Below are 20,825 nucleotides of genomic sequence, written 5' to 3' on the forward strand. Positions count from 1 at the left end.
ATGGCTCGGAGCCTGGGGCCCGTTTCCGATTCTGTGTCTCCCTCTCTCTCTGCCCCTCCCCCGTTCATGCTCTGTCTCTCTCTGTCCCAAAAATAAATAAACGTTGAAAAAAAAATTAAAAAAAAAAATACTGTGGACAGGTGGAGACCAGTTCAGGGAAGAGCCAGGAGAGATAGCCAGCAGAGGGGGAGGGGGGCAGGGGGAGGGGGTTACGAGAGAGCAGCCTCTGCCCTTAGCTGGCTCACAGCCACAGGTCGCTGGGAGAAGGAGGAATGCAAGCTGAGGCAGCAGGAAAGAAATCCTACAGATGACGCTTCCAGAAACTGAAGCTGCCAGAGACAGGAGAGACCTACAAATGAAACCTTGAGGCCAGAGGGAGGTCTCTGCTAATTGGAGTATATAATGCAAGAGGTGAACACAGCACAGAGCCCTAGAGGGGCTGACTGCAGGTGTAATTAAAGATGCTAGTCCATAACCTTGTCCTTGATTTAAGAACACTGGCCCCGAGAAATGCTGGGGGAACACAGGTGTGCCTTGTTAGATGAATCTCTCCTTCTTTGAACTCGGGTATACGGAGGGCCATTTCCCACCTGTAATTTGGCCCACCGGGATGGCTTTTGGATTGAGGATTCTTGCTCAGCTTGCCGCCTTCATACACTGGCCAAATGTGACCCCAAGAGGGAGAAATGATACAAATACATTTGAATAACAAAAGTAGAAAGTCTGGGGGCGTCCGGGTGGCTCAGCTGGTTTAAGCGTCCAACTTCGACTCGAGTCATGATGTCATGGATCGTGGGTTCGAGCCCTGTGTCAGGCTCTGTGCTGACAGCTCAGAGCCTGGAGCCTGCTTTGGATTCTGTGTCTCCATCTCTCTCCGCACCTCCCCTGCTCTCTCTCTCTCTCTCAAAAGTAGATAATAAACACTAAAAACATTTTTCAAAAAGTAGAAAGTCTAATATGCAGACAACAAGGATCAAAACTCTAGTATCTTCCACTCCTCTGAGCATCTAACTACAGAATTCGAGAGCCTGAGATTTCTGGGGTACAGATGCTTGTCCCTCACGGGTAGGTGCTCCAGGGTTACTCCTAGAGATGGCCTTGAAGACTTACCACGCACTCTCAACTCCATTGAGCTCCCCCCGGCTGCACCCTACTGTGGTTTGGCAGAATCAGACGGACCACGGGAACCGACCGAGAAGCAAAAGGGAAGAGAAAACACAAAGGTCTTAAGGGCAGTGATCATTATTTTTTTTTAATCAGAAATGAGCAAGAAAAGTATTCTAAGCAGCTACGTGCAGTATCTTCCTAATCACAGAATAGTAACAAGGCACTTTGTGTCTACACACAGGGCTTAACACACATGCAAAATCTAATGCTGTTATTTCCCCACTTTATAAAGGAAGCAAGGGACGGGCCTTAAGGCAGTGCTGAAAACCACAGAGAGTGAGCAGCGTTCAGGCCTGATTCCCAGCCCAGTGCTGTTGGGGGAGGGGGTGAGAGGCACCGCCTCTGCGCAGCGTCTCGAGCTTCCAATCTGATGAACATACTATGTTGCTGCTGCAGGTGTTTATCCGGGCTGGACTTTTTGGCATCAATTGCTCGTTTGCTCCTTTCTATGCCTGGGCAGAATCACTTGCCCAGGGACACCGGCCTGGGTTGTGACAGATCCGATCGTTCTCACTCTGTCGACCTCCCAGAGCCCACCTGATACCCACAGGAGAATCACAATAAAGACCAGACCCTTCCGCACCCGCTCCCTTGCGGCTTTCTGTCTCACGGCCACTAGGGTGTTTTTCTGAGCCAGGCCCTCCCCTGCCGTATTTGCCTCGTGTGAAGTGTCTCGTGAAGGAAATGTTCAGATGAACAAACGAGAATCACAGACTGCTTAATCTAGCGCCCAGGGCCTCCCTCAATATCGCTAGCTTTTATTGTCAATGCTGAGAGATGCCCATACTTTGGAGAGGCCTGTATCACAAGACAGGAGCCAAAGGACATGACGGCCCCCACTTCCTAGCTCAGGGGACCGTCCAGCTTGGAAACTTGGTTCGATTTATGACTACAAACTACACACAGTTGGGCAGAATTGGCTTTGTACTCAGACGGCCAACCTCGAAATGCAATCTTTCCCATCCACTGGCTGTGTGGCCTCAGGCTATTTAACCTCTCCAAGCCTCAGTTTCCTTATCTAGGTAACGCGGCCCACAACAGCTTCGTGAGGCAAGTACAGCTTGTATCCAAATGCATCCGCATGGAGGGGACTCAGTGAAAGGTAGCTGATGTCGCCATCACTTGCTCGGGCGGGGTTGGCAACAATGACCGTGCCCCTGGGTAAGAGCATGTAGCCGTGGGCGCTGGACGGGCAGAACACGCAGACGCCGGAGGCACGCTGCCCGGAGTTATCCAGGATGAACAATGGAAGAGCCATCTTGGGCCCGCTCCAGCCACCACTGCTCTGGGACCATTCTGGGGGAAAACACAAACCCCTCCCCCTCCCCCCAATTCTTCACCACGTCTTTAGGGATAAGTTTTACCCCCTGCACTCTCGGGGTCTGCCCTAAACTTTCCTGCTGGAGATGGATGCTATTTTCGTCCTGTTTTGTCACATTCCCCACAGACGCCCTTTGGGGATCAGGAAACTGGGTTCCAACTGACCGTCGGCCTCTTCTCTCAGAAGAAAAATGCCTCTGGCTAAACCTTCTCGGCCAGGGCCTGTTGGAAACTTCCAGACCCTCTGTGCAGTCCCCCGGGCCCAAGCACACAGTCTAGGCAGTGCAGACCATGCTTGGCCAGCCCTGAACATAGGTACGAGGTTCCCAGGGGCACTGGGTGAGGCACCTTGCACAACGATGTCTTACTCAATACTCGAACGCTACAGAAATGTAATCAACCATAAGTGGTCTCCCCAACACCTGACCCTATATGCTTACCCCAAGATAACGATTGATGACAAAGTATTCTTCCACTTTTTAAAATGTATATAATCTTATGTATATGGGATTCGCATAAAAAATGGGATTACACTGGGGCGCCTGGGTGGCTCAGTCAGTTGAGCATCCGACTGCAGCTCAGGTCATGATCTCACAGCTCATGAGTTCGAGCCCCGCATGGGGCTCTGTACTGACAGTTCAGAGCCTGGAGCCTGCTTGGGATTCTGTGTCTCCCTCACTCTCTGCCCCTCCCCTATTCATGCTCTCTCTCTCTCTCTCTCTCTCTCTCTCAAAAATAAATAAGCATTAAAAAATTAATAAAAAATAAGATTATATTAAATCCTTTGCTATAATTTCCTCTGCTCTCTTGGTAACCAACACCCTCTTGGTGTATCATTCTTCTTAAAACAATATGTTTATTGACAGGCATGGGTTGGTTTCCATTTTTCTCTATTACAAAAACACTGTCACAAAGAAACTATGGGTATATTTGTACAAGTATTAGTTACATTTTAAAAAATATAACTATTGAAGCAAAAAATATTAACGTTTTGTATTTTAATCAATATTTCTATTCTCTTTTTGAGAGAGAGAGAGAGAAAGCATGAGAGAGGGAGGGGGAGGGGTGGAGGGAGAGGGACAGGGAGAATCCTAAGCAGGCTCCAAGCTCAGCACGGGGTCCAGTTGCAAGGTTCGATCTCACCACCCTGGGATCATGAACGGCGCCAAAATCGAGGGTCGGACACTCAACTGACTGAGCCACCCAGGGGCCCCTTAATAAATATTTCTAAGTTGCCCTCCTAAAGTATGGTGTCAGTTTATATTGCCTATCCTGGTCAGTCTTTTGGCAAAGAGTTTGACGTTCTCTCAGCTTGGCTCCTAATTGTAAGTGGGACATCATACTGCTCACATCACAGGGCTGGTGCAGACAACTGACATTCAATGGCCATCGGTGGTCCCCATTCCCCACCTTTAACTAGCCCTCCCAGCCTCACGTACCCAGGCCCTCCCCCTCAATAAGGAATTGGACGAAAGCAAAGATGATTACAGTTTAAGGCTCCTACCAGGGGTACGTGTGGGCAACGTTGAGGGAGAATGGATGTCCAATCACGGGGTCCCCAGCACTGATGTGGTGGGGGGACTGCAGTATTCCAGAGGAAGGAGGGCGGGGCACCAGACCTCCTTTGGCAGCTGAATCCTCACTGGCTGGTGCCTGCTAACACCACCAACTCTACCAACGCTAAGCCTGTTCCCTAGAGGATTCTTTCTTTCGAAACACGGGACCCATAGCTTAGCCTCCGGGCCACCATTCAGGAGGAGGACAGAGGGAGCCTTAGCATTATTTTAAAAGCCTGATACGTGGTGTGGTGGGCAAGCTTCGCCCACCTTCTTGAGGAGACGGTTCACTCTGACACCGACAGGTAATTTAAAAGCTTTTATGGAGCCTTGAGTGGAACCCAATGAAACCTGCAATCTCGGCCAATTCAATAGAAGCGTCTGAAAAGTTGGTCACAAAACATCCTTCCCTAATCACAGCAGACATTGACATAGACTTTGCTGATTGTCAATGAATAACCTCCAAGGACTTTTGCAAAAACTGACAACACAAAAATTATGACTCCCTTGTAATGAAGTTAGTACCTGAGGGAGATATTGGGTTGATTACTGGTTATGATTTGAAAGCCCCTTTATTTCCGCTTGTTTTTCCCTGGACAGTCATCACTGAATGAACATGAAGTTTGATACTTACTGTTGGTCACAGGGGGAGTTCCAGCTCTTTCAGGGCCTCTGCCTTCAGGCTCTGGGGCTCATTAGAGACACGGCTTTTTCTGGTTCATAATATGGGTGGATGAGGCATTCTGAATCGCAGGCGGTAGAAGGGTGAGCAACCACTTAGAAGGGGCAATTTCTGCTGCTAACGTTACATATGCAACTGATCTGTGTAGTGGCATTAAAAGTACCTTGGGGCACCTGGGTGGCTCAGTCAGCTAAGTGTCTGACTTCAGCCCAGGTCATGATCTCACAGTTCATGAGTTCGAGCCCCGCATCGGGCCCTGTGCTGATGGCTCAGAGCCAGGACCCTGCTTCGGATTCTGTGTCTCCCTCTCTCTGCGCCTCTCCCCAGCTTGGGCGCGCTCTCTCTTTCTCAATAATAAATAAACTTTAAAAACAAGTTTAAAAAGAAGTACCTTTAGTATTTCTGCCATATTAAGATCATAAATGATGGAGCAGTGCTTTGGATTAAATGAGACTCATGATAATACATGAGCAAAAACAGTTAAGAGCTTACTTCCTCTTAGAAGGTATCAAATATTTTATAGAATTTAAATTCCCGGCCCAAATATAACACAAGAGCTTTCTTCCTTTGCACACCTATGAAACAACAAAACGATGCACAATAGAAGTGGTTTGTCAAGGGACAAGTCACTGTTCTTACCTTCTTTTCCTCCCCCCTCCCCCCCCCCCGGGACTGTTTACCATTATTCACAGGCTTGTCTCAATTTGCTTGATCACCTAAACAAGATTGCAGACGTGAGTGGGAGTAGGGGTTAAGGTGTGGAAAGATTTTCCTGCAGGTGCCCTTTCACAACACAGGGTGTGCTGCTTAGGCAATGGCATCGTCAGTTGAAATAGACTGAACCTGAAAGAGGGGGAAAAAAATTCCGACAACGTGGATGAATCTTTTTTTATACGCATGAATTTTTTTGCTTATGAATTTTGAGAGAGAGAGAGAAAGAGAGAGCACGAGGGGGGCAGAGGCTGAGACAGAGGGAGAGAGAGGGAGAGAGAATTCCAAGCAGGCTCCATGCTGACATAGCGCAGAGCCCGACATGGGGCTCGAACTCACAAACCGTGAGATCGTGACCTGAGCCGAAATCAAGAGTAGGGTGCTTAACCTACTGAGCCACCCGTGTGCCCCACAGCATGGGTGAATCTTGAAGCTATTATGCCCAGTGAAATAAGCCAGACGGAGAAGGACAAATATGAGATTCCACTTACAGGTTGGACCTGGAGTGGTCAGTCTCAGAGCGACAGAAACTACTTTGGTGGTGACCTTGGGTTGAGGGGAGGGTGCATGGGGAGTTACCATTTAATGGGCAGAGAGTTTCAGTTGGAGAAGTTGAAAAAGTTATGGAGACGGATGGTGACTGATGGTTGCATAATAATGTGAATGTACTTAATGCTACAGAACTGCATGCCTGAAAATGGCTAAAATGTTACCTTTTGTGTTACGTATATTTTACCATAGAAAATAAAATTGCCAAAAAAGAAAAAAAAAGAGAGAGAAGAGAAGAGAAATAGACTGTGAAGCTGGGCACGTTGGAGGTGAATCTACTCGAAAGCCTTGTGATCAAGGGAACCCATGCACGGAACCAATCCCGGAAAGCAGAGGAGGAAAGACACCTGGAATCTACCTCCTGAACAAGCCGGTGCATGCGCACGAGGGGGTACGGGACCAGCCCCCTTCCAGGCGTCTCTGCCAGGCGGGCTGGGAGATTCTATCATCCGTGAAGGAATTCAGCAAAGTGGAACATCTGAGCATGAGGGGGAGGAAAGGGATTGGGAAATCCAGGCAGGGGAATCCAGGAAGGAGATTGGATTGGATCCCCATCCAGGAGATCGGGAAACGAGGCCAAGGAGGGGAGGCTGGGCTTGCTACTGGCTATTCTGGGACACCGGCTTCCTGCGTGGCTGTGGCCTCCAGACTTCCAGGTTCTTCACCAGTTCTAGGTATGGACATTTTGAGAACCTAGTGATAGCACAGACCTTCTTGTCTCCAAACCGTTCATGCCTCTCTGCCACTTTCCGTGTCCTTCCAGTTTCTGGCACTCTCTCTGGCACATGACCTCTCTTTGTTGCTCTGTGTGTGGCTCTCTCTCTCCTGCTCTCTCTCTCTCTCCTGCAAAGTTTCGGAGGCCTGGAGGACCTCCTAAGCCTACATGAGCTGTAGCAATAGGAACTCTTAGCTTAAAGACATTGGCAGGGAGTTCTCTGCACACATGTTTGGAACAGAAAATAAGATTCAAGAGTGAAAAAAAAAAAACTATGCTTTTTCCCCCCCAAGTTTGGGAGGTTTTATTTAACTTCTCACCCGTCACCAATTTCAGAAAGAGGTAATTCTCTAGGGCTTTGGGGTATGCTTTTGAAATGATGCATACCTACACTATAGAGTGTACATTTTGGGTCCCCCTGTTTGGATTGCCACTAAAAAGAGTGAGGTTCCGTGTTAAGTGCCATAGAAATATTTTTTAAAGATTAATGATCTGGGGCGCCTGGGTGGCTCAGTCGGTTAAGCGTCCGACTTCGGCTCAGGTCGTGATCTCACAGTTCGTGGGTTCGAGCCCCGCGTCGGGCTCTGTGCTGACAGCTCGGAGCCTGGAACCTGCTTCGGATTCTGTGTCTCCCTCTCTCTGCCCCTCCCTCACTCGCACTCTGTCTCTCTCTCTCTCTCAAAAAATAAAGAAAACATTAAAAAAAAATTTTTTTTAAAGATGAATGTTCCTATCTCTCTCTGTATCCACAAGCGATCAGAAAGGGGGCTTTGTCAGTAATGTCCCCTTTTACGAATCTAATCGACAGCAAGGGAACATTTTCCTGCTACTAACAATAGAAACACCCAATAGTAAATCACTTCCTCTCAAGCAACTCGTGACCCAGAAGGGTGTGTTGGATCGCACTTTCTATGAACCACCCTGCGAACTGACAAGAGCCAATCTGGTAGCACCAGATACTCCATGAGCTCATTTTCTATTTTTAGTTTCATAGACGACTGGGTGGACTGTGATACGCAAATAAATTATGGTCACAAAACTGCTTTGGGAGTTTAACTTGGGAACTTCAAAACAGCCAGCGATAATGTGCTGCTCAGATTATTTAGGCTCATATTTAAGACAGAGATTTGAGGCAAGAACTGTCATTTGCTGGCCTTCTCCATTTCACTCCACAGTGCCCTTTTGCGGGGAAGCAGGTGTGCCCCTCTCTTCCGTCGGCCCGTTTTCCCTGCCCTCCACCAGACAGCGTTCCCTTTTTGTTGCTAACAAGGAGGAAGAGAGAGAGTGGCTCTTGTGAAAGTAAACTCTACCCACAGAACAGCCATTTGCAGGCATGAAATCTCTTTAAAAGAAACTTCTGACCCTACCTAGTTGAAAATGATTCCTCAAATTAGGGTCTAAACCTAGGAAGGTATCTACTAGTTATAAAAATGATACAAGTCATACTGAAAGAGACCGAGAAGGATGGCCATCGTCTACACTCGCGTAGGGTCTCAGGTTTGACCCTCCTGTGGCTGGCAGGTTGGCCTGCCACAGTTTCACGAATGCACCAGACATAACACTGCGGGGTCAGAGAGAAGAGATGGTTTGTTACTCACAGCAAGAGCAGTAGCCAGAGGAGAACACTTTTTGGTGTCAATTTCTCCAGAGCCAATTCCCCCAGGGGTTTGTAAAGAAGACTAGATGACATTGTACATGCAGTGGGTGGCATCGTAGGAGAAAACTCCGCACTGAAACATCCTTTATAACAGGCAGAAGCCTACCTGCTCTTTGCTCTACAGGGAGGAACTTTATCTCTATCTTCCAATCCTGACGTTAATTAAGACCTGCAGGAACGTAAGAGACCTGCGTAGAACTGTCTTCCAACAACGATAACACTGAATTAAAAATATGCATATAAATGAGATCAAGTCTATACAGCCGTGGTGTGAAAAGTGCACTTTAATTTACCCTCGTATCCTTGTTAGGACTACCTACCCCTAGAATCTATCAGAACAAGGTCGGCCCAAAGAAGGCCATCCAGCAGTCACTTAACACTCTAATTAAAGAGCCGCTAGCCGAAGGAAAACTGTACCAGAGGTAAATCTGGTCGTATTTATCCAATGGATCCAATGAGAGCACCAAAACACCAGATTTCCAGAACCTACTCTGTAGTTGGTTTGATACCAGTATTCTGTTGAAATGCCTGTCCGCCATGTTGTGTGGGAACGCCCGCAGAGCCAAGAAAAGTGGTGAGCGATCCAGTCTTATGCAAACAATTCATCCCCAGTCAAGAGACACCACGGTGGCGGCGTGAGAACACTGAGAAAGTGAAACATTTCCGACAGTTGTGTCTGAATAGGGGTAGAAGGAACTTCGTGAAGTCTGGACAGGTCTCACTCAGAGAGAACTGTGAGAAGCAACCCATTTTTTCACAGGCAAATTACAAACACACAGTGATACCCCAAATCCCAAAGGAAATGGCCCTCGTTCTTGGTAGTAACTCTGCAAGATCATTGGGGATAGTAAATTCAAGAAGAGGAAAACAGTGGAGGGAAACTACTAGTATTCCTAGCTGTGTCCAGTTTGAAAATGGCTTTTGCAAAGTTCTAATCGCCAAATACATTGAATTCTTTTTTTCTATTTTTTAGATCGACCACAGACCAGGGGTTCCCGCCTCCCTGACACCTTGTTCCTGGGGCAGCGTCTACTTAGTACTACATCTACAGGCCCCCTTAGGCCATTTATGCCACTAGAGGGCCCTGAGTCTAGTGACCAAAGACAGGGGAAATGGAGGAGACAATGAGGGTGGGGGTGGGGAGACAGCACCTTCAAAGCGGCGTCACTCACGGAAATTTCCCTGAGAAGAGGAGGGAATCCCCAGGCCTTTGACTCAGAAGCAAAAACGATGTGAGAATAGAGATGTGTCCCTCAGCTGTGGGGCCTGCCTTTCCCCAAGCTGTCGGTCACATTGGAGGCTGGCTCAGGGCCCAGGCATCTCGCTGAACGACACTGGAGGGACAGCAGGAAGACTGGCAAACACCATCTCAGCGGGCTGGGTGGGAGCCGAACTAAGCACTGAGCCATGGGGCGAATTTCTGGCCCCCACCGGCAGTCTCGCCTGTGGCATGAAAGGGGAAGGGGCCATCTCCGAGGCTCTCCTACCTGCTTCCCCGAGCGGTGGCCCAAGTGCCTGGGCCAGCCTGGCTGCTCTCGGCGGTCGCCCCTTTGGTCAGTGTCCTTGCGGACATGGTAGTCATGGCTCAAAATCAGCTCATGTTTCCAACCACTGTGCCCCTTCCTAGAAAGAGCCGATGTCATCACGTGCCCGTCGATTGTTGGTAGTGATTCTGCACAGCACATCGTCTTTTATGGGGACTTTAGATAGTAAATGGAACTCAGGTATCTGTGTGTTACAGGAATGGAAAAGCACTGTCCTCGAACTGTTCTTTCTCCCGATTTGGCCTCCTCTGGGAACTGATGGGAAGTACTCCGTGCTGAGCTGCCAAGGCCAAGTCCAGGAGATTTTTGTCAGGGGAGAAGGCCGGCGGGGAGCCTGGAAATGGAGGCGCAGCACGGAGTCTGGCTGCACTGACCGACCCTCAGGAGCCGGAAGCCCTTGTCCTCAGGAGGGAGGGAGAACCCGAACGTGGCCGAGGACCTGCTCCCACCACAGTTTCCCACTCCCCGCCCCTCAGCTCAGGGGCTCAGCTCGCTTTACATGCAGCTCCCGGCTTTCGCTCCCGCGGGGCACCTGAGAGCAACCCCCCGCAAGGGGCAGGAAAGCCTAATGGTTGAGGGGCGTAGAGTCAGACAGCAGCCCTCCGGTAAACATGTGACCTCCGGTAAACTGTTCAACACGCCTTTTATTTTCTCTTCTGTAAAATGAGGATAATGCAACCTATCTCATAAGATGAATATCAGGGCCGGGCACCCAGGGGGCTCAGTCAGTTAAGCATATGACTTCGGCTCCAGTCATGATCTCACGGCTCATGGGTTCGAGCCCCGTGCTGGGCTCTGTGCTGACAGCTCGGAACCTGGAGCCTGCTTCCGATTCTGTGTCTCTCTCTCTGCCCCTCCCCTACTTGTGCACTCTCTCTCTCTCTCAAAATAAATAAATATTAAAAGTTTTTTAATAAAAAAAGCTAAATATCAGGACTGAGATAAGGCATGTAAGTGCTTAGCACAGTGATAAATAAACAGATTTCTCAATGCTCGGGTGAGTACTGAACAAGAAGCTGGATACTTTGGAGTCATTCCCCTTAGTGCTGGGCTGTAATTCCTCTCCAGCAGAAGACAGAATGAGAAATAGTTTCTGCTGTGACAGCATAAACATGGCTGGCTGAGCTCAGTAAGGTCAAGCTCGTCTACACAAGAATGATCCAATGGGCCAGCTGGTGCTCAAGCTAGGAGTTTGGGGGGGGAAAAAAAAAACGCGTAAGGTCTGCTCCTTCAAATTCTGATGAAATTGGTCAGAACTTTTGAAAGCTTCCCAGGTGATCCAAATGCACATTCAGGCCTAAGAACCACTCTCCCAGCCAGGAGAGAAACAGTTGAGTTTTCTTGAAGAATCTTGTATCATATGTATTCAGTGAGCAAACACGTATTGATCTCTTTGATGGGCCAAGTTCAGGAGCGGGTGCTTGATTTCTAAGACTCAGTCCCAATCTCAAGGATCCTAGAGTCTAACAGAAGAGACAAAGAGGTGACTAGACAGTCATAATACCGTGGGTACACTCTGTGATGGGGTAAATACTAGAAGCTCTGGACATACTTAGGAGGAGATCTAAGCCAGCCAGCCCATCACTCAGGCTGGCCTAAAGGAAACCCTGCAAATTCGGTATTTTTCCGTTTATAGGGTCCACGGCATTCTAACAATAATTGGAATATCTGATTGATTTCTAATTTCCTTGAGACTTTCTATCAGATGGAGAAAAGGGAATTTTAGTTAAATGCAAAGCACACAGCCTGAGAGAGGGTTGGCATGGAGTCCAGGCAGGACCAAATACACAGAGTCCATCGGTTTCCTTCCCGGCCCAGGAGTGTTTTCCAGCAACTCTGCTTCCATCAGGGGAGAGCCAGGATCAGATGCCCGAAAACACCTCGCAAACGAAAAGCCCGATGGAAGTGCTTGGTAACCCCGGTCCGCAGAACACCTCACAGAGTCAAGCGATCACTTTAACAGGTTTTGCAATGAGATGTGCACGCAGAGTTGTAAGCAGCTCCATTTATTTGAGTAAATAGCTTGTAAATAAATCGTTGGTAAACATTACAAAATTAAATACATTTTCGAAAGCTTGCCAGTATACATAAAATTCACAAACATAGTTCTTTTAAAAAATAAAATATGTTCAGAGCACCCTTGATAGAAAATGTTTAACCCTTGTCCTCGGACAGGGCCACCTAGAGACATCTTACGGTAAGTGGGGTTTCTGTGGGGAGGCGGTGGAGGCCTCCTGGGGGGAAGGAAGAGTTTCTACTCTGACCTTTTACCCAGCCCACATCCATCTGAATGTTGACCCTTCTCCAGGGAGCTGATATATAACAGAGAGGGGCAGGGCTGGTGCCCCACGCCTAGCTCCAAGCAAGGAGACCGGGGTGCACGATTAGGGCCCGGAGCCGGAATCCTCACCACATGCCAACAAGACAACCAAAAACACAATCTCCACCCCCCTTCCACACGAGCAAATGCCCCTGGATCAACTCTCTTGAGAGAAGGTGAAGTTTTCTCACCTCTACGGTGTTCAACACTCGGTTCGCCTGCTCTGGTCTAATGCTGTCCAGGGACGGAAGGGACCAGATCTACTTCTAGGGAGGACGATACCTAATTTGCTAACTTTCCTTACGACCTGCTTTCGTGGGGAGAGAATAATACACAGTATTTGGTTGAAAGCAGAGAATTAATTGCTACACGGTGCTTCTTTTTCCCACTGCAAAACACCACTCAGCATGGGCATTTCTCTAGACATCTGAATAGTTCTTGAAATTAAGGGTTCATAAAACTTTAAAAGACCACAAACGAGGCAATAAGGACGTGACCTGGCGAAGCATCCCAAATAATGAAATAATATAAAGTCCATGAATTAAGCCCTTGACCAACTCGACTTTTTGTGGCGTAGCTCATGAAAATAACGGATACACTGACTTCGTTCACTTTGGTGCATAAAGTGAATGTTGAAGGTCAGCAGCAGGTCACGCGAAGAGTGTCTCGTGACCTCTTGAACACACAGGTACTGTGACCTCCAGTGAAAGGAAAACCACAAGTTTATTCCATCGGTGTGAAATAAAACTCACATCTACATTTTAACTTAGTCGTGTGGAGATATATACAAGAAATTCGACATCTGAGACAGTTGTACAACTTAGGAAAAAGTATTACCAAACTAGCTGTAAGAAAACCATCATCCCTGTATAGTTAGGTCCTAAACCTCTGATTTCTCAAAGAAAACGGTGCTTGGCCCAGCCCATTCTTCCATGTCTGCCTGGTTTGATACCCCTGGTTGGGCTGAAACCAGAGTCGTGATATCCTTGCTATTAAAATATTACACTAGCAAAACCTTTTAAAACAAAAAAGGAACACTCTTGAATAAATGTCTAATAGACACCCCCTCCCCCAAAAAAAAGGTTCTCATCAGGGCAACTAGTCTTTAATAAATGTCTTCATGAAGCCCAAATCCCAGGACCCCTTCTTCGTCTCTGGGACGGTCCACCCTGTGCTAGAATTATACAGTCTTCTTCTGCGGAGGACTCAGTTTTCTCATGCCTCTTATCCGACAGAGCAGCTCCTGGATAAATTCCTAAAAGAGAGCAGAAGAAGTTAATCTGGCAGGCTTGCTCTACCAAAATGTGGGGTTCAAATCTGCTTGAAGTCAGTGAGGTCAACTGCAGTTAACTTGTAGGTGATGAGTCTGGTTGGATGGGTTAACCCTCGCTGGTTCGCTACAGGACATTTTTTTTTTTTCAACGTTTATTTATTTTTGGGACAGAGAGAGACAGAGCATGAACGGGGGAGGGGCAGAGAGAGAGGGAGACACAGAATCGGAAACAGGCTCCAGGCTCTGAGCCATCAGCCCAGAGCCCGACGCGGGGCTCGAACTCACGGACCGCGAGATCGTGACCTGAGCCGAAGTTGGACGCTTAACCGACTGCGCCACCCAGGCGCCCCTGCTACAGGACATTTTTAAACCAATGAAGCATAATTAAACCTCACATCGTGATGCCTTCTCGCCGCTGCTCTCTTTGGGGGAGAAAAACACAGGCTGCTCTCAGTCACCGACATTATTGATTTGGCCTCCAAAGGCACATGTGGTTTAGATCAGCTTTCTCAACCTTGAATAAACCTTTACTATGAGCATACGAATCACCCAGAGAGCTTGTGGGTTCTGACTCAGTAGGCCCAGGTTGGGGGTCTGAAAGTCTGTATCTCTCACCGGCTGCCAGCTGATGCCAGTGTCCGTCTCTGGACCACCCCCGGAACAGCAAGGCTTGAACAGCGGTTCTCGAATGTAAGTCCTCATCAGAATCACCAGGGGACTTATTAAACCACAGAGTGCTGGGCCCAAGAATTTCTGACTCAGTAGTTCTGGGTGGGGGGGGGTGAGGATGTGCATCTCTGACAGGCTCCCAGGTAACCTGCTGCTGGTTCCACACTGAGAACCACTGATCTACATCTCAGAAAGAAGAGTCTTTTGACTTTTTTGGGGCGCCTGGGTGGCGCAGTCGGTTAAGCGTCCGACTTCAGCCAGGTCACGATCTCGCGGTCCGTGAGTTCGAGCCCCGCGTCAGGCTCTGGGCTGATGGCTCAGAGCCTGGAGCCTGTTTCCGATTCTGTGTCTCCCTCTCTCTCTGCCCCTCCCCCGTTCATGCTCTGTCTCTCTCTGTCCCCAAAAAAAATAAATAAACGTTGAAAAAAAAAAAAAAAATTTAAAGAAGAGTCTTTTGACTTTTTTGACTACAGATCAGTTTTCTTTGAAAGCCACACACATTTTATATTTACAATCCAGTACATACAGACACATACCTGAAATAAAAATCTAAAGAACAAATACTTAATGCACATAATACACTCTATATTTTCTATTCTTTTTTTTAAACATTTTTTTAATGTTTACTTGTTATTTTGAGAGAGAGAGAGAGAGAGAGAGAGAGAAAGTGTGAGCAGGGCAGGGGCAGAGACAGAGGGAGACACAGAACCCCAAGCAGGCCCCAGGCTGCAAACTGTCGGCACAGGGCTCGACACGGGGCTCGAACTCACATACTGTGAGATCACGCAGGGCTCGAACTCACATACCGTGAGATCACACGGGGCTCGAACTCACATACCGTGAGATCGTGACCTGAGCCAAAGTCGGACGCTTAACTGACCGAGCCACCCAGGCGCCCCTTTTCTATTCTATTCTAATTTCATTTAAAAGGTAATGCAGAGGGAGACCAACTAAAATGATTTCACATCCTATTCATAGACGGACACCCAAAGATCGAAGAACAATGTAGAACAGTTCCCACTTGAGGCCTTCAGGAATCTTTCATTGTTGACTTAAAATTTTTGGCTACTCCAAAAATCCCATTTATTAGGTAATAATTACCTTGTCTTTCCATTTTATATTTGTCACAGAAGAAGCGGACAGCCAAACTTTCTGACCAGCAAGTAGCAGTCAGTGAATGACAGAACCGAGTACGTTGGGAATTTACCAAGAGAAAAACCACTGAGAAATCTTCCTCTCCACTTGGCCTTGTGAGGAACCACTCTTAAATTCTCCTACCAACCACAACGCTTAGTCACGGCCTCCCAGGCCAAATGATCTCCGCAACCACTCTCCAGCTCTAAAACACAATAAGCTTAAACATTTAGGATTTTGTTAGCCACCAAATTTCTTTTTTTTTTTTTTTGGTAATGTTTTTGCTATTATAAAGTTATATGATTTTCCTAAACAACTTAGAAAATATAAGCCGGCAACAATTACTCCTCAGAATGAACCACTAATATATTTTCTCCTATGAAAACTGTGTTTTACCTAATTGAGATCACACCGTATAAATATGTCCTTTTATTCAATTTAGCATTATGTCATTATGTCAGCTTTCTCCCACAACATTAGTCTTCCTAACAATTAACTTCAGTGGTTATATGATCCTTTATTATATGGATATTCTACACTCCGCTTAATTTCTCCATCACTGGATGTTTGGTTGGTCCCTGACTTTCCAGAATTATAAACAAAGCCACAACTAACATCTCGGTGCATGAATCTGCAATTAAGATCATTCTCTTTGCAGAGCTACCCAGAAAGGGGTCAAAGGATAAAAACATTTTCATCCCTGCCACTTCTGACCTTGGGCAGAATGGAACACATAAGAAGTAAAATGAGGCCCTATTTTAACTTTGCGAGCACTATTGTATCTAATCTAAAGAGTTTTCTAAAATAATGCCGAGTTTTGGGGGCGCCTGGGTGGCTCAGTCGGTTAAGCGTCCGACTTCAACTCAGGTCATGATCTCACAGTCCATGAGTTCAAGCCCTGCGTCAGGCTCTGTGCTGACAGCTCAGAGCCTGGAGCCTGCTTCGGATTCTGTGTCTCCCTCTCTCTCTGCCCCTCCCCTGCTCATGCTCTGTCTCTCTCTGTCTCAAAAATAAATAAAAACATTTTAAAAAATTAAAAAAAATAATGCCAAGTTTTCACACTTATTTTCAATTTTCATTTTGTTAATTAAGTGCACATCTATTTCGCCCCCTGCTATGTGGTTTAGACAGTGTAATGTGAAACACACAGTTTCAGTTTCATTGTTTTTGGAAAGTGTTACTCAAATGACTGCTGTATGAACTTTAACATTTCAGTGTAGATTTCCTTTTTCTTTTTCTTTTATTGCCAAGGTCAGAATTACAAATCCTATCATTTATCCTACACTATTTCTATAACATATTTTTCATAAAGTTCATTATAAAAATAAAGATTAAATATCATAAGGAATAATATACCCTAAGCTACCGACCTTTCTTCTTCAAGACAAAAGCAATTTGGTAATTTAAATCAAATTCAAATTTTCTCAAAAAATCTATCATGATGTGCAGTAATCTTACTGATTAAAAATTTCAACAAATAACTTGTATTTATAATATATTAACATCAACAAATCTCTGAAATTTTATACTAGTGTAATTTACGCCTGTAACTTAATAGACTGTATTATACATATTTTTAAAATGTTCGTTAAATTTGCATAATGAGGTGCTCAGCTAAGTTAAAAAAAACAGCAAGACCAATATTTATTCTCCATACAGAAACCTGAACTGAAGGATTTTACTGATTACAGATAATTCTCAAAGAAGATTCAAGAATCTGTAATCAAAAATACTTCGATGTCTCTTGTTCATATTACTGAAAAATTCTCTGCGTAAGTAACAATATATCTCATTTACTTCCGAAACAGATCACTCAGACTTGGGTTGGGGACACTAATTTAGTCAGAGAAAGGCTGCCCATTGAGGAAATGATATCTGATGTGAGATCTAAATTAATAGAGAGGCCAGCTCAGGGGAAGTCTGGGGGCCTGGGTCATCACACATGTGCAAAGGCCCTGCAGAGAAACAAGCAAGGGAGTGGGTGTTCCTGGTATGGAAAGGCCAAGATGAGTGGGGTGCTAGGGTCAGCTTGCCAGGGCCTTACTGGCCGTGTAAGGTGTTGAGAGAATATTCCTGATGCAATGGAAAGCCACTGGAGACTTTCAAGTAGGGAAGCAACATCATCTGACTTCGGTTTTTAAAAGATCCCTTTGACTGCCACGTGGAGAGTGGATTTTATAAAGATAAGAATGCAAGACGGGGCGCCTGGGTGGCTCAGTCAGTTGGGCATCCGACTGCGGCTCAGGTCATGATCTCACGGTTCGTGAGTTCAAGCCCTGCATCGGGCTCTGTGCTGACAGCTCGGAGCCTGGAGCCTGCTTCGGATTCTGAGTCTCCCTCTCTCTCTGCCCCTCCCCATTCATGCTCTGTCTCTGTCTCCTTCAGATATAAACAAACATTTAAAACATTAAAAAAAAAAAAAAAAAAGAATGAAAGAGAGGCCGGTTTGGACCTGTTACAGAGATCCAGGCTAGGGATGCCAGGGCCTTAAAGTTTATGGAAATCGAAACGGAAATTAAGTGGATCCATTCCAGAAGCAGAGCCAAAAGACCTTGCTAGACTGAATGTGGGGCCCCAGTAAAACCGGAAGGAGACAGGGAAAAGGGGGATGAAGGTCTCCGACCCTCATCAACTGGAAGATAGGTGGTGCCATCATGCACCAGGGATAACTGGAGGGGGGAAAAAAGCAGGTTTACAGGCCTGCGGTGCCCCTTACATACGTGAGGGGGATCTTAGGAAGACAGATAAACATGACTTGGTGTCTCAGCTCCCGGCTGACGACATAAGCAACAAGCATCACTAGCATTTAAATCGGTGGCTTGCAACTAAAAAAGCAACCCCCCCTACAAAACCACATGTGATCCACACACATATTTAGAGGAACCTCGTCCCCAGAGACACAGGACCAAAATAAAAGTGTCTTGAAAAAAATAGAACTCTTACTATATGTGATGCCCCTTGATACTTTATTTTGAAAAAAAATAAAGGTCAAGACCAGCTCATGGGTTACCTCCCACAGTTTATAAACACAATGATCTAGACTAAAGTTGATTGCTGCAGTAGCCCCCAACCACATATACAAGTGGTATAAATATAAATAATATAAATATAGATATTTATAGTATATTTATATGCAACCTATATTTCTATATTCTATAATAGAAATGATATAGTGTAGCTATTTAAATGTAAATGAATGGAAATAAACACAACTTAAAATTCTGTTCCTTATTCACACTATGGTCCCATTTCAAATAGTCAGTAGCCAGATGTGGCCAGCGGCCACCATACTGGTCATTGGGCCTATAGAATATTTGTCATCTCAGAAAATTCTGTTGGACATCACAGGTGACAACACTTTGAATCACAAAGCTTGATGAGATAAACGTAGAGGAAAGCGTAAACAATAAAAGGCGGCTGAAGACCAAGGCCAGAGGCCCCCTAACAAGTGAGTTCTCGGGGAAGTTTTGGGGCCAGCAAAGGAGACTGAGAAGGAGAAACCAATGAGAGGGCGGGAAAACCCAAGAATATGCTGCTCAGCAGTCAAGAAAAGAACACTTTTCTAGAAAGAAGAGACATTCAATCAAGCCAAGTGCCAATGAGAGGTTAAGAAAGTCAAGACAGATTCAAAGCCAGGGTTGGCAAGAAAGGGACCATTGTGTTCTGGCTGGGAGAAGTTTCAGGAGAATGGCTGGGGACGGAAACTCCTGCCACTAAAAGGTTCACAATGACTTTCTTTGGATAAACAGCTTTATTAAGGTATAACTGGCAGGCCATAAACTGCAGACGACCAGCACAAGTCCACCATCTGTGCAGTCAACATAATGGACACATTCAATTCCTCCACAAGTTTCCTTATGCTCCTTTGCAATCCCTCTCTCCTCCCCCTGTTCCTCTCATTCCCGGGGAATACGCTGTCACTATTAGATTAATTTGCATTTTCTAGAGTTTTATACAAAAGGAACCATGACACTATGTACTTTTTAGTCTTCTACTTTTTTGGTTTCTTTCATTCAACATAATTATTTTGAGATTCAGCCACACTGTTGGATTTATTAATAACTCATTTCCTTCTTTATTTTTTTAAGCACTGGGTAGCATTTTGTTGTATAGGAATACCACGGTTTATTTATCCATTCAGCGGTTGATGGGAATTTGGGTTGTTTTTAGTATGGGGCTATTATAAACAAAGTTGCTTAAAACATTCATATAAAAGTCTTTGTATGGAATATACTTCCATTTCTTTTGGGTAAATACCTAAGACTGGAATGGCTGAATTGCTGATCTATTTGTTTGTTTTATTATGTCTCTGTCTGGTTTTAGTAGCAGAGTATTGCTTACCTCATAGAATGAGGTGGGGAAGTATTCCTTCCTTTTCAAGTTTCGAAAAGAGTTAGTACAGATTTGGCATAATTTCTTCCGTAAATGTCTGATCAAAATTCCCCTGTGAAGTCAGTTGGGAGTTTTTTGTTTTGTTTGTTTATGCCAATACCGCACTGTCTTCTAAGGATAGGTTTATAAGTTCTAAAATCAGGTAATGTTAGTCTGCCACCTTTGATGATCTTTTAAAATAAAATTGTTTTGACTATTCTAGGTCTTTTAAATTTCCTTAAGAATTTTAGAATCAACTTGTAAATTTCTACCAAAAAAAACCAAAACCAAAACCAAAACAAAACTCATGCTGGGGTTTTGGTTGAGACTGCATTCAATCTATAAATCAATTTGTGAACATCAACAGTGAATGTTCTCAGCAACGTTTTATAGTTCTCTGTGTACAGATACTGCACATCTTTTGTCAGATATATTTCTAAGTGTTTAATATTGTTGGTATTTTTATAAGGGGTATAGTTTTGTTTCAATTTCCAATTGTTACCAGCCGTAGATTTTCATATATTTACCTCATATCCCGCAAGCTTGTTGAACTCACTTGTTAGTTACAGCAGCTTTTTGTAGACTTTTACCTTTTGCAGATGTTCTTTATAGAGTTTATGAATTTCCCTTATATTCCTAGTTTGCTGAGAGTTTTTTTTTTTTTTAACCAGGAATAGAGATTGGATTTTGCCAAATGCTTTTTCTGCATCAGTTGACATAACTATAGAAAGGGCTTTTTCCTCCTAGTTTCTTAACATGGTGACTTACCCTGATTGATTTTTGATGTGTGTGTGTGTGTGTGTCTAGATATAGATATAGATATATAGATATAGATATAGATATAGATATAGATATAGATATAGATATAGATATAGACATATAATGTTGAATTCAATTTGACAAAATTTTCTTTAGAAATTTTGCAGCTATGCTCATGTGGAATACTTGCCTACATTTCTTATTATGTCTTTGGTTTTAGTGGCAGATTACTGCTTGCCCTGTATAATGAGTTGAGAAGTATTCTTCCTTTTCAAGTTTTGGAAAGAGTTTTTACAGAGTTGGTATAATTTCTTCCATAAATGTCTGATGAAAATTCCCCTGTGAAGCCACCTGGGTCTGGAGTTTTTTGTTTTTTTTTTTGCTTTGCTTTGTATGTA

At 45.3% G+C, this 20,825-nt stretch overlaps 1 protein-coding gene across 1 annotated transcript in view; it reads right to left on the reverse strand.

Moving 5' to 3' along the window:
* Window positions 1-11,907: 11,907 nt before the first annotated feature.
* PPP1R14C (protein phosphatase 1 regulatory inhibitor subunit 14C) overlaps window positions 11,908-20,825 on the reverse strand; it is an 88,169-nt gene continuing 79,251 nt past the window's right edge. The window contains exon 4 of the mRNA XM_047103197.1: window positions 11,908-13,476. Coding sequence (XP_046959153.1) covers window positions 13,402-13,476 — 75 coding nt within the window. The 3' untranslated portion in view covers window positions 11,908-13,401. The remainder of the gene's footprint in view (window positions 13,477-20,825) is intronic.

Source organism: Lynx rufus, unplaced genomic scaffold (genome assembly GCF_022079265.1).
Source record: "Lynx rufus isolate CCGP_SWC_20201006 ecotype Redwood Valley unplaced genomic scaffold, mLynRuf1.p SCAF_6, whole genome shotgun sequence".
In the NCBI taxonomy this organism is placed as follows: Eukaryota; Metazoa; Chordata; class Mammalia; order Carnivora; family Felidae; genus Lynx; species Lynx rufus.